The sequence below is a fragment of the Oncorhynchus mykiss genome, chromosome 21 (assembly GCF_013265735.2).
Source record: "Oncorhynchus mykiss isolate Arlee chromosome 21, USDA_OmykA_1.1, whole genome shotgun sequence".
Lineage (NCBI taxonomy): Eukaryota > Metazoa > Chordata > Actinopteri > Salmoniformes > Salmonidae > Oncorhynchus > Oncorhynchus mykiss.
This window is the reverse complement of record NC_048585.1, coordinates 13,757,195-13,771,312: the sequence shown is the minus strand read 5'-3', so window position 1 is coordinate 13,771,312 and position 14,118 is coordinate 13,757,195. Positions and strand designations below refer to the sequence as shown.

Sequence of the window (14,118 nt, the reverse complement as noted above, 5' to 3'; positions counted from 1 at the left end):
ATAATACACCAAGTTAATTTAAACTCACAAAGCGGTCACACAAACAGAAATCCATGCCCATTTAGAAATGGAATGCCCATCTAGATACGCAACATTTAGAAATGGAATGCCCATCTAGATACGCAACATTTAGAAATGGAATGCCCATCTAGATACGCAACATTTAGAAATGGAATGCCCATCTAGATACGCAACATTTAGAAATGGAATGCCCATCTAGATACGCAACATTTAGAAATGGAATGCCCATCTAGATACGCAACATTTAGAAATGGAATGCCCAACTAGATACGCAACGTTTAGAAATGGAATGCCCAACTAGATACGCAACGTTTAGAAATGGAATGCCCAACTAGATACGCAACGTTTAGAAATGGAATGCCCAACTAGATACGCAACGTTTAGAAATGGAATGCCCACCTAGATACGCAACGTTTAGAAATGGAATGCCCACCTAGATACGCAACGTTTAGAAATGGAATGCCCACCTAGATACGCAACGTTTAGAAATGGAATGCCCACCTAGATACGCAACGTTTAGAAATGGAATGCCCATCTAGATACGCAACATTTAGACATGGAATGCCCATCTAGATACGCAACGTTTAGAAATGGAATGCCCATCTAGATACGCAACATTTAGACATGGAATGCCCATCTAGATACGCAACATTTAGACATGGAATGCCCATCTAGATACCCAACATTTAGACATGGAATGCCCATCTAGATACCCAACATTTAGACATGGAATGCCCATCTAGATACCCAACATTTAGACATGGAATGCCCATCTAGATACCCAACATTTAGACATGGAATGCCCATCTAGATACCCAACATTTAGACATGGAATGCCCATCTAGATACCCAACATTTAGACATGGAATGCCCATCTAGATACCCAACATTTAGACATGGAATGCCCATCTAGATACCCAACATTTAGACATGGAATGCCCATCTAGATACCCAACATTTAGACATGGAATGCCCATCTAGATACCCAACATTTAGAAATGGAATGCCCATCTAGATACCCAACATTTAGAAATGGAATGCCCATCTAGATACCCAACATTTAGAAATGGAATGCCCATCTAGATACCCAACATTTAGAAATGGAATGCCCATCTAGATACCCAACATTTAGAAATGGAATGCCCATCTAGATACCCAACATTTAGACATGGAATGCCCATCTAGATACCCAACATTTAGAAATGGAATGCCCATCTAGATACCCAACGTTTAGAAATGGAATGCCCATCTAGATACCCAACATTTAGACATGGAATGCCCATCTAGATACCCAACATTTAGACATGGATAATAGACAGATAAGAGACTGATACTAAAAGCACAAAAAGAATGTGTAGTGGGCTAATATTTAAATAGCCACTAAACTTCACCTGTGTCGGTAATTCATAAATAGACCATAAAGGCCACTCTCATAAATAGACCATAAAGGCTTTGCACTTGAACTTTGAACTTTGTCCCGTCCTAACAGCGTGGACCCCACCCGGCTACTGCTGACCTTCAATGTGTCGGTCAACCTGGGTGACAAGTACCACAAAAACACGGCTCTGCACTGGGCCGTGCTGGCCGGCAACACTACAGTCATCACCCTGCTGCTGGACTCCAACTCCAATGTGGACGCACAGAACATCAAGGTGAGGCGGCTGTGCAGCTGATCTTGGGACAGCTTTGTATCTCCCCCTAATTGTTAAGTTTAGGATTGAGGGAGGAGAAGCTGATCCTAGATCTGTACCTACTGGGAAATGTCACTCCAGAGCATGTTATTGAAGGCCCAAATGTCTCCTACTAACTTCTGACCTGTATCACATGCTTGTATCTGGTTAGCCTTTTAATAGCTGTCCTGTATCTGGTTAGCCTTTTAATAGCTGTCCTGTATCTAGTTAGCCTTTTAATAGCTGTCCTGTATCTGGTTAGCATTTTAATAGCTGTCCTGTATCTGGTTAGCCTTTAATAGCTGTCCTGTATCTGGTTAGCCTTTAATAGCTGTCCTGTATCTGGTTAGCCTTTTAATAGCTGTCCTGTATCTGGTTAGCCTTTAATAGCTGTCCTGTATCTGGTTAGCCTTTTAATAGCTGTCCTGGATCTGGTTAGCCTTTAATAGCTGTCCTGTATCTGGTTAGCCTTTTAATAGCTGTCCTGTATCTGGTTAGCCTTTAATAGCTGTCCTGTATCTGGTTAGCCTTTTAATAGCTGTCCTGTATCTGGTTAGCCTTTTAATAGCTGTCCTGTATCTGGTTATCCTTTTAATAGCTGTCCTGTATCTGGTTATCCTTTTAATAGCTGTCCTGTATCTGGTTAGCATTTTAATAGCTGTCCTGTATCTGGTTATCCTTTTATAGCTGTCCTGACATAACTTGAAAGCTGGAGCATTATTATCCAGTGTGGCCAATTAGAATACCCAGATCACCACCAGTGTTTAGTGTCCAACCTATGGTCTTTCTCCTATCCTACTGTTTAGTGTCCATCCTTTGTTCCTGTGTCCTCAGCTGTCCTATAATCTGGTACTACCTAGCTGTCTGAATTAGGCGCTCTCTGTGTTGGATTGTTACCGTGGTGATTAGCTGGTTTGTTACCGTGGTGATCCTCTGGCTGTATTCCTCTGTATTCCTCCAGGGTGAGACGCCGCTGGACCTGGCCAAGCAGAGGAAAAACGTCTGGATGGTCAACCATTTACAGGAGGCTCGGCAGGCCAAGGGTTACGACAGTCCTGGCTACCTGAAGAAGCTGAAGATGGACAAGGTAGAGACCAGGGAGGAGACTGAGTGGACATACACAAGCATGCAGGCTCACACACTCACTCAGACACACATACACTTATTTGTGTAAGCATGCAAGGCTATGTGTAACACCACCATTGTCCCTCTGTCTCTAAAAAGCCTTCTGCCACCTGTCTTTCCAGCCAGCAATCCCAGACCCTAAAAAGAGCACCTTCAGGCCTAGTTGCTGCCCTGTTGTTGACGTGAGACAGACAGACCAAAGCTAACACTCTATTCAGACCTTCCCTGGCCTCTGTCTTGAAGTAATTGCCCATCCAAGGTAGTGATTTCTTGGAGTCTGAGGAATCGAGCAGTTTTTCTGTACGGACAGACATGAGGATTGTGTCAAGACCCTAATCATGGCAGAAGGAGAATTTGCCCCTAGATGGTGATCTTGGGTCAGATCAGCATTTTCTCCACTAATAGTTAAGGTTGGGTTTGGGGGAATGGAAGCTGATCCTAGATCTGTACTTCACCCCAGAGCCCTAATCAGTCTCTCCAAGTCATGTGATCTAACCACCCCTGCTCGTTGGGACAGGAGGAGCACAAAGCACCAATTAGTTACGCTTGTATCTTGTGTTTTCCAAAGTTTTGCTTCTTGACTTTGCATTTCTGTTGTCTTTCAAATTCATACGCTGTCGCACTGGATGGTGTAGGTTGTCAAGGTACATCTTTAGATAGCACTCCATAGGGAGGCCCCATTAGCTACTGTCACGCAGCCACGCTCTGACACTAGTCACCCAGCCACGCTCTGACACTAGTCACCCAGCCACGCTCTGACACTAGTCACCCAGCCACGCTCTGGCACTAGTCACCCAGCCACGCTCTGGCACTAGTCACCCAGCCACGCTCTGGCACTAGTCACCCAGCCACGCTCTGACACTAGTCACCCAGCCACGCTCTGACACTAGTCACCCAGCCACGCTCTGGCACTAGTCACCCAGCCACACTCTGACACTAGTCACCCAGCCACGCTCTGACACTAGTCACCCAGCCACGCTCTGGCACTAGTCACCCAGCCACGCTCTGACACTAGTCACCCAGCCACGCTCTGACACTAGTCACCCAGCCACGCTCTGACACTAGTCACCCAGCCACGCTCTGACACTAGTCACCCAGCCACTCTATGACACTAGTCACCTGTTGTATCACCTGTTGTACTCGGCACGTGTCAAATGAAATGTGATTTGATTTGACACTATTGTTTATGTAATAAGGTTACACAGTCTACAGTGCATCGCTGCCTTCCTGTTTGACCTCTCCTCCTCTTCCTCTCTTCCCTCCCTCTATCTCTGGTCCTCTCCCAGGAGTTCAGACAGAAGATCATGTTGGGGACCCCCTTCCTGGTGATCTGGCTGGTGGGCTTCATCGCTGACCTGGACATCGACTCCTGGCTCCTCAAGGGCCTCATGTACTGTGGCGTGTGGGTCACTGTGCAGTTCCTCTCCAAGTACGTCACACACACACACATTTCAGCAGGTTTGGGCTGGGTTTATTTCTCTGTAAACCTGAGACATACCAACAGGTTAGGGCTGGGTTTATTTCTCTGTAAACCTGAGACATCCCAGCAGGTTAGGGCTGGGTTTATTTCTCTGTAAACCTGAGACATCCCAGCAGGTTAGGGCTGGGTTTATTTCTCTGTAAACCTGAGACATCCCAGCAGGTTAGGGCTGGGTTTATTTATCTGTAAACCTGAGACATCCCAGCAGGTTAGTGCTGGGTTTATTTCTCTGTAAACCTGAGACATACCAACAGGTTAGGGCTGGGTGTATTTCTCTGTAAACCTGAGACATCCCAGCAGGTTAGGGCTGGGTTTATTTCTCTGTAAACCTGAGACATCCCAGCAGGTTAGGGCTGGGTTTATTTATCTGTAAACCTGAGACATCCCAGCAGGTTAGGGCTGGGTTTATTTATCTGTAAACCTGAGACATCCCAGCAGGTTAGGGCTGGGTTTATTTATCTGTAAACCTGAGACATCCCAACAGGTTAGGGCTGGATTTATTTCTCTCTAAACCTGAGACATCCCAGCAGGATAGGGCTGGGTTTATTTCTCTCTAAACCTGAGACATCCCAGCAGGTTAGGGCTGGGTTTATTTCTCTGTAAACCTGAGACATCCCAGCAGGTTAGGGCTGGGTTTATTTCTCTGTAAACCTGAGACATCCCAGCAGGTTAGGGCTGGGTTTATTTCTCTGTAAACCTGAGACATCCCAACAGGTTAGGGCTGGGTTTATTTCTCTGTAAACCTGAGACATCCAAGCAGGTTAGGGCTGGGTTTATTTCTCTGTAAACCTGAGACATCCCAACAGGTTAGGGCTGGGTTTATTTCTCTGTAAACCTGAGACATACCAGCAGGTTAGTGCTGGGTTTATTTCTCTGTAAACCTGAGACATCACCGCAGGTTAGGGCTGGGTTTATTTATCTGTAAACCTGAGACATCCCAGCAGGTTAGGGCTGGGTTTATTTCTCTGTAAACCTGAGACATCCCAGCAGGTTAGTGCTGGGTTTATTTCTCTGTAAACCTGAGACATCACCGCAGGTTAGGGCTGGGTTTATTTCTCTCTAAACCTGAGACAGCCCAGCAGGTTAGTGCTGGGTTTATTTCTCTGTAAACCTGAGACATCCCAGCAGGTTAGTGCTGGGTTTATTTCTCTGTAAACCTGAGACATCCCAGCAGGTTAGGGCTGGGTTTATTTCTCTGTAAACCTGAGACATCCCAGCAGGTTAGGGCTGGGTTTATTTCTCTGTAAACCTGAGACATCCCAGCAGGTTAGGGCTGGGTTTATTTCTCTGTAAACCTGAGACATCCCAGCAGGTTAGGGCTGGGTTTATTTCTCTGTAAACCTGAGACATCCCAACAGGTTAGGGCTGGGTTTATTTCTCTGTAAACCTGAGACATCCCAGCAGGTTAGGGCTGGGTTTATTTCTCTGTAAACCTGAGACATCCCAGCAGGTTAGGGCTGGGTTTATTTCTCTGTAAACCTGAGACATCCCAGCAGGTTAGGGCTGGGTTTATTTCTCTGTAAACCTAACAGTGATTTCCCCTCCCTCCCTCCTCCTCAGGTCTTTCTTTGACCACTCCATGCACAGCGCCCTGCCCCTGGGAATCTACCTGGCAACCAAGTTCTGGATGTACGTGACCTGGTTCTACTGGTTCTGGATTGATATCCTTTACAATAAGAGTCTCCTGGTTTCCTCTGCCTTTTCTCATTCCAACCATGATCACATCAGTGAGCTGCTGTGCTGTACAAGGGCCTTTCGTTCACAGCGCCACCTGGCAAGACAGCTGTGTGTGTCAATATTCACCTCCTAACAATCAATTCTTTCATCGGGGAGGGAGGTGGCTTCTGGGAATTGATGGGTTTTGACTGAGAGCAAAAGTGTATGAATATCTCCCCTGTGGCTATTGGTCGATTAGAGTGTCAGTCAAACTGCAGCCTATTCCAAACAGACAGATGGGCTTTCCCTTCTTCCATCTGGAACCCCTCTGGTCATGATTACCCACAGTGCACTGGAGTGTGAGGTCAGCTAAAGAGCATTGGCCTGCCTCTCAGACTACAGTGCAGAGAGCATCATATCACCCTCAAGGGCTCTTTACTGTTGTGTACAACTTCTGGCCCACAAGACAATGCAAATGTTTCAGTTGGAGGCAGACTCATTATTTCTATATGCTAAACACCATTGCATTTGTGTCACAGTTGACATCAGAGGCACTTGTGATGCAACCATACTGGTTGTTTGGAGTTTGTTGATTATGACAAGAGGCCGGACAATTTCTGTGGTAACTTGGATCAAAAAGTCATATAATGCCCCCCCCCCCTCCCCCGGATCCTTTTCAGAGGCTTGTGGAGTAACATTGCAGTCTAATTTCTCAGACAAGACACTATCTCCTCTAGATCTATTCCCATATAGTTCACTTCCCCTGCAAACTGCACTGATTCTCTCACGGACGGTGAAGAGGTGAGGGAAACTGTTGTCCTAGGTGCTCTGGGGTGCTGAGGTTTCAAGCCTCCTGTATAAAGCTAGGCTCACTCTTTTCCATATGAATAGTCCCCTGTCCAGATAAGACAGGTGGACAGTGAAGAGGTGAGGGAAAGGTTGTCCTAGGTGCTCTGGAGTGCTGAAGTTTCAAGCCTCCTGTATAAAGCTAGGCTCACTCTTTTCCATATGAATAGTCCCCTGTCCAGATAAGACAGGTGGACGGTGAAGAGGTGAGGGAAAGGTTGTCCTCGGTGCTCTGGGGTTGCTGAGGTTTCAAGCCTCCTGTATAAAGCTAGGCTCACTCTTTTCCATATGAATAGTCCCCTGTCCAGATAAGACAGGTGGACGGTGAAGAGGTGAGGGAAAGGTTGTCCTAGGTGCTCTGGGGTGCTGAGGTTTCAAGCCTCCTGTATAAAGCTGAGCTCGCTCTTTTCAATATGAATAGTCCCCTGTCCAGATAAGACAGGTGGACGGTGAAGAGGTGAGGGAAAGGTTGTCCTAGGTGCTCTGGGGTGCTGAGGTTTCAAGCCTCCTGTATAAAGCTGAGCTCGCTCTTTTCAATATGAATAGTCCCCTGTCCAGATAAGACAGGTGGACGGTGAAGAGGTGAGGGAAAGGTTGTCCTAGGTGCTCTGGGTTGCTGAAGTTTCAAGCCTCCTGTATAAAGCTGAGCTCGCTCTTTTCAATATGAATAGTCCCCTGTCCAGATAAGACAGGTGGACGGTGAAGAAGTGAGGGAAACTGTTGTCCTAGGTGCTCTGGGGTGCTGAAGTTTCAAGCCTCCTGTATAAAGCTAGGCTCGCTCTTTGCCAAATGAATAGTCCCCTGTCCAGATAAGAGGTTGTATCACTGAACTCGGTGTGCTTTCAGCTCTGTGTGGAGACAGTCTTTAATGAATACTGAGTGTTAAGATGTGCACAACACTGTTGAGGGTTCAGCACAGCTGACTGAGTCAGACCCGATGAAGCGACTTGTGGGATCAATGTGTTTCTGTAGCTCCAAGATGGCTCCTCCAGTCGCTTTTTGGTCATGGAAAATTCCCTTACCAGGTCTGAAACTGCTGAATGCCCCATTTAAAGTCAGGAGGGTTGGTCTCTTATCTGCCTCATTTGACTGCTGATGGGAGAGGAGTGTTTCTTCAGTCCATTTCATCTGCATGATGTTGCTCGTTTCCTTGGATCTGCTGCTCTGCTCCCCGTCTACCTCTCTGTCAATCGCTTGTAACCTCTCCTGCTTTTTCAACAGGGGCTGTCTTGTTACCAGTTTCCCTCTGGTTACAATTGTTTGTCTTTCATGGGAACATTGATCTGGGAGAGTTCACATAAGCCACCACTATGAGTGTAAGTGGAATTCACACCTATACACAGGTCTCTTGTGTGATGCAGCTTTGAGATTTAATAGTCAGGCAGGTTTTTCCAGTCTCACCTCTTGCCCAACAGCCAATCAGCCCATTGAGATGTCCTCTCAAAGGCTGTTCTATCCAAAGAATATCTAAGTCCACGTAGTCACTGTTAACAGTAGCCTGCACCTCATCATGTACTGAAAACTGGCAACTCAGAACAGTAGACGGCTACAGCAAGGGATGACTGGATTCCTAAATGGAGTAGGGTGAAGTTGACGCTAGACGCTGATCTTGGGTCAGTTTAGCATTTTCCCCACTAATGGTTAAGATTGGGGGAGGGGAAGCTGATCCTACCTCATCTGTGCCTAGGGCAAACTACACCCCAGAGCATTCACAAACTCCAGCAGTCCCTCCTCACTCCAGTCCAACTGTGCCTCTTTGGGAAGTGGTGTTATGTAACTGAGGTGGTAACCTTGCCTGAGACCCGAAGACTCGCGTTAGCTCTCTGAGTTAATGCCTTGGCTGTAGCTCAGCGGGCTAGCACAGTCTTGGCTCGCGCAGTAGACCGAGGTCCGTACCCAGTTGGTCACATGTAGTCTCAATGTCTGATTGTTGTGATCTGGGTTGAATCTGATACAGCTGTGGTTGTACGGTAGTTTTGTGGTGGTTGTGGTGCGGTGGTGGTTGTACGGTAGTTTTGTGGTGGTTGTGGTGCGGTGGTGGTTGTACGGTAGTTTTGTGGTGGTTGTGATGGTTGTGGTGCGGTGGTGGTTGTACGGTAGTTTTGTGGTGGTTGTGGTGAGGTGGTGGTTGTATGGTAGTTTTGTGGTGGTTGTGGTGAGGTGGTGGTTGTGGTGCGGTGGTGGTTGTACGGTAGTTTTGTGGTGGTTGTGGTGCGGTGGTGGTTGTACGGTAGTTTTGTGGTGGTTGTGGTGCGGTGGTGGTTGTACGGTAGTTTTGTGGTGGTTGTGGTGCGGTGATGGTTGTGGTGCGGTGGTGGTTGTATGGTAGTTTTGTGGTGGTTGTGGTGCGGTGGTGGTTGTACGGTAGTTTTGTGGTGGTTGTGGTGCGGTGATGGTTGTGGTGCGGTGGTGGTTGTACGGTAGTTTTGTGTTGGTTGTGGTGCGGTGGTGGTTGTATGGTAGTTTTGTGGTGGTTGTGGTGCGGTGGTGGTTGTACGGTAGTTTTGTGTTGGTTGTGGTGCGGTGGTGGTACGGTAGTTTTGTGGTGGTTGTGGTGCGGTGGTGGTTGTACGGTAGTTTTGTGGTGGTTGTGGTGCGGTGGTGGTTGTACGGTAGTTTTGTGGTGGTTGTGGTGCGGTGATGGTTGTGGTGCGGTGGTGGTTGTACGGTAGTTTTGTGTTGGTTGTGGTGCGGTTGTGGTGCGGTGGTGGTTGTATGGTAGTTTTGTGGTGGTTGTGGTGCGGTGGTGGTTGTACGGTAGTTTTGTGTTGGTTGTGGTGCGGTGGTTGTACGGTAGTTTTGTGGTGGTTGTGCGGTAGTTTTGTGTTGGTTGTGGTGCGGTGGTGGTTGTACGGTAGTTTTGTGGTGGTTGTGGTGCGGTGGTGGTTGTACGGTAGTTTTGTGGTGGTTGTGGTGCGGTGATGGTTGTGGTGCGGTGGTGGTTGTACGGTAGTTTTGTGTTGGTTGTGGTGCGGTTGTGGTGCGGTGGTGGTTGTATGGTAGTTTTGTGGTGGTTGTGGTGCGGTGGTGGTTGTACGGTAGTTTTGTGTTGGTTGTGGTGCGGTGGTTGTACGGTAGTTTTGTGGTGGTTGTGGTGCGGTGGTGGTTGTATGGTAGTTTTGTGGTGGTTGTGGTGCGGTGGTGGTTGTACGGTAGTTTTGTGTTGGTTGTGGTGCGGTGGTTGTACGGTAGTTTTGTGTTGGTTGTGGTGCGGTGGTGGTTGTATGGTAGTTTTGTGGTGGTTGTGGTGCGGTGGTGGTTGTACGGTAGTTTTGTGTTGGTTGTGGTGCGGTGGTTGTACGGTAGTTTTGTGGTGGTTGTGGTGCGGTGGTGGTTGTACGGTAGTTTTGTGGTGGTTGTGGTGCGGTGGTGGTTGTATGGTAGTTTTGTGGTGGTTGTGGTGCGGTGGTGGTTGTACGGTAGTTTTGTGTTGGTTGTGGTGCGGTGGTTGTACGGTAGTTTTGTGGTGGTTGTGGTGCGGTGGTGGTTGTATGGTAGTTTTGTGGTGGTTGTGGTGCGGTGGTGGTTGTACGGTAGTTTTGTGTTGGTTGTGGTGCGGTGGTTGTACGGTAGTTTTGTGGTGGTTGTGGTGCGGTGGTGGTTGTACGGTAGTTTTGTGGTGGTTGTGGTGCGGTGGTGGTTGTGCGGTAGTTTTGTGGTGGTTGTGCGGTGGTGGTTTGTGGTTGTTGTGAGGCAGTCATGCGACGTCTCTGCAATAGTAATCAGTGGAGGCGGCTTGGCCTTTGTCTAGGCTTTGTGTCTGCATTGACGTCCAGGTGTGGGCTTGGTATCTCTGACTTTGTCTCCTCCTGGTTTTCAGTCTGCTACTACAGACTGGTTATCCTTTAAAACAAGATCAAGTGTCGTTGGTGGGGCCCCAACCGGTTGTCTTTTCAGCCCCAGCACACATCTTCTACATGGGACTCAAAGGAGAGTCTTTTCAGCCCCAGCACACATCTTCTACATGGGACTCAAAGGAGAGTCTTTTCAGCCCCAGCACACATCTTCTACATGGGACTCAAAGGAGAGTCTTTTCAGCCCCAGCACACATCTTCTACATGGGACTCAAAGGAGAAAAGCGTTTCTCCTTAAAGTAGTTACAACTACTGGGTCACCACAGTTTTATTGTTACTGAAATAGTAGGAGACTGGGGGAGGAGGAGAGAGTAGAAGTCTTAGTAGGAGACTGGGGGAGGAGGAGAGAGTAGAAGTCTAGTAGGAGACTGGGGGAGGAGGAGGAGAGAGTAGAAGTCTATTAGTAGGAGACTGGGGGAGGAGGAGGAGAGAGTAGAAGTCTATTAGTAGGAGACTGGAGGAGGAGGAGAGAGTAGAAGTCTATTAGTAGGAGACTGGGGGAGGAGGAGGAGAGAGTAGAAGTCTATTAGTAGGAGACTGGGGGAGGAGGAGGAGAGAGTAGAAGTCTATTAGTAGGAGACTGGAGGAGGAGAGAGTAGAAGTCTATTAGTAGGAGACTGGAGGAGGAGGAGAGAGTAGAAGTCTATTAGTAGGAGACTGGAGGAGGAGGAGAGAGTAGAAGTATTAGTAGGAGACTGGAGGAGGAGGAGAGAGTAGAAGTCTATTAGTAGGAGACTGGAGGAGGAGGAGAGAGTAGAAGTATTAGTAGGAGACTGGAGGAGGAGGAGAGAGTAGAAGTCTATTAGTAGGAGACTGGGGGAGGAGGAGAGAGTAGAAGTCTATTAGTAGGAGACTGGAGGAGGAGAGAGTAGAAGTCTATTAGTAGGAGACTGGGGGAGGAGGAGAGAGTAGAAGTCTATTAGTAGGAGACTGGGGGAGGAGGAGAGAGTAGAAGTCTATTAGTAGGAGACTGGGGGAGGAGGAGAGAGTAGAAGTCTATTAGTAGGAGACTGGAGGAGGAGGAGAGAGTACAAGTCTATTAGTAGGAGACTGGGGGAGGAGGAGAGAGTAGAAGTCTATTAGTAGGAGACTGGGGGAGGAGGAGAGAGTAGAAGTCTATTAGTAGGAGACTGGAGGAGGAGGAGAGAGTAGAAGTCTATTAGTAGGAGACTGGAGGAGGAGGAGAGAGTAGAAGTCTATTAGTAGGAGACTGGGGGAGGAGGAGGAGAGAGTAGAAGTATTAGTAGGAGACTGGAGGAGGAGGAGAGAGTAGAAGTCTATTAGTAGGAGACTGGAGGAGGAGGAGAGAGTAGAAGTATTAGTAGGAGACTGGAGGAGGAGGAGGAAAGAGTAGAAGTTATTAGTATGAGACTGGAGGAGGAAAGAGTAGAAGTCTATAAGTAGGAGATTAGAGGAGGAGGAGAGAGTAGAAGTTATTAGTAGGAGACTGGAGGAGGAGGAGAGAGTAGAAGTTATTAGTAGGAGACTGGAGGAGGAGGAGATAGTATAAGTCTATTAGTTGGAGACTGAGCTGGTCCTGTGATGTGTTCTTTTAGGAGGACATTCAGTCTTCAGCCAGACAATGATGACGTTCAGTGACACCCTGACTACCCCACCCTACACCACACTGTAAAGAGGTGTAGAGGGTAGTTGCCCCGAGATGCTGATCTCTTGTCAATTTTGAAATGTCCATAGTAATGGTTAAGGTTAGGATTGTGGGAGGTACAGCTGATCCTAGATCTGTACATAGGAGAAATTTCACCCCGGAGCTGTATGGACACTGTCAACACCATTAGTCTCCTTAAATCAGCATGCTTGATACATTCTTGGCATGACCCTTTTGTTTGGCCCATCTTGTGTAACACCTCTTCTCCTAAGCCATTCCAAAGACTAATAGCTGCTACGGGGAGGGCGTACACAACAAGGCCTCAAGGGAAACATTGAAGCGTCGTCCATATGAGAATCTCCATTGATCACTGTAAGAATTACCGGCTCCGTGCCGACAGTATCACGGCCCATTGATTTAGTGAGGCGATAAGGACTTCCATGCATGAATCCCTAGTGTCACCTTGTTCCCTTTGTAGTGCACTACTTTATATGGAAATTCACTATGTTCCTCTACACTATATGGGGATTAATAGGGTTCCATTTGGGATGCAGCCCCACATAGTTAATTTGAAGTGTTTATCTTATGAAGTAGCTAGATAGACCTACAGAGGAAGAGGTCATTAAAGCGCCCAGACTTCTTTTGCTGATAATTATACAGATTTATGACCTCATTCAGCTTTTAGAGACTGAAAGCACTGTAGAGTATGGCTGAGACCATACTGTAGGGGGAAGTTGCCCCGAGATGCTAATGCCACCCTATGTCCTATGTAGGGCTCTGGGGGGGGCCATATGGCTCCGAGTTTCCTTCCTGGAATCTAGTTGTTTGTCATGCCGTGACTTCACTCCACCCCCACTATAATTGAGGAAATCCTTGTTTACGTTACCAGCCCACAGATGTCCTTGTGTCCCACTAACTCTTCTCCCCCCCACACACACACACACACACACACCCTAATCACTAGATGGCCATACAGACTTGAAACGGCTCAAGTCAATAATTAATGACTTCAAGCCAACTCCATAATCTAAAGTTTATTTAGTCAGTCAATCAGACATGTTTCTCTCATGTATAGAATCAACATTCTAACTCCACACTGTGGGAGATGTGTTAATGTGTGGTTAAAATGCACAGAGGAATGCCAGTAGACCTTGGGTGTAGGCATTTCCTAAATACAAGAATACATTCTATGCAAATACAATTCTGAAGCTGTAATTCCTAAGGAGGTTTATGGGATTCTTTTCATTTGTAGTTCCTGATTAAATGACTACAGGCCCTGTGAAAAGTAAACTTGGGTTCTAGATACAAGAGATTGTATGGATCAACATTGGCATTTTAGGGTTAAGCCTGACCACTCCCTTTGGTTAGACTCACTCCATTGCGTTTCCTGTGCAAATGATGACGCGTGTCTGAGGGACTCGGGACTCGGGTTGGGTGAGAGTATGAGTCAAGCTTCCACTGGAGCTGCTTTCCTCATAGGCTGGAGTGGGCGGAGGGCGAGTCTTTTTGCGTCCCTAATGGCACCCTATTCCCTTTATAGTGCACTATTTTAGACCAGGGCCCATAGGACTCTGGCCGATGTAGTGCATTACGTAGAAAATAGGGTGCCATTTGGGACACACCCTCTGTCTGGATGATGTCACTATGGCTTGTCAGAGCCAGCACAGCCGTCTAGGTCCAATGCAGCTGTTTTTAACTTTGTCAAATAATTTCTGTGTAACAATTAAGTACCTTATGTGATTGTTTTTTTTTTATGTCAAAAAGAATAGATAGTGTCATAACAAATAGTAATTTCTCAAGCAAGAATATTGTTAGGACTGTCTGGGAGCAGTCTGAGTAGGGAAAACTGAAAACGACCTG

General features: G+C 47.2%; 1 protein-coding gene across 4 annotated transcripts in view; it reads left to right on the top strand.

Moving 5' to 3' along the window:
* The window catches only part of LOC110500964 (palmitoyltransferase ZDHHC17), a 44,954-nt gene that overhangs the window by 21,969 nt on the left and 8,867 nt on the right, over positions 1-14,118 (top strand). For all 4 annotated transcript variants that reach the window (XM_036956995.1, XM_036956997.1, XM_036956996.1 and 1 more), the window contains exons 8-11: positions 1,511-1,673; positions 2,653-2,778; positions 4,103-4,245; positions 5,857-5,957. In XM_036956995.1, coding sequence (XP_036812890.1) covers positions 1,511-1,673; positions 2,653-2,778; positions 4,103-4,245; positions 5,857-5,957 — 533 coding nt within the window. The remainder of the gene's footprint in view (positions 1-1,510; positions 1,674-2,652; positions 2,779-4,102; positions 4,246-5,856; positions 5,958-14,118) is intronic.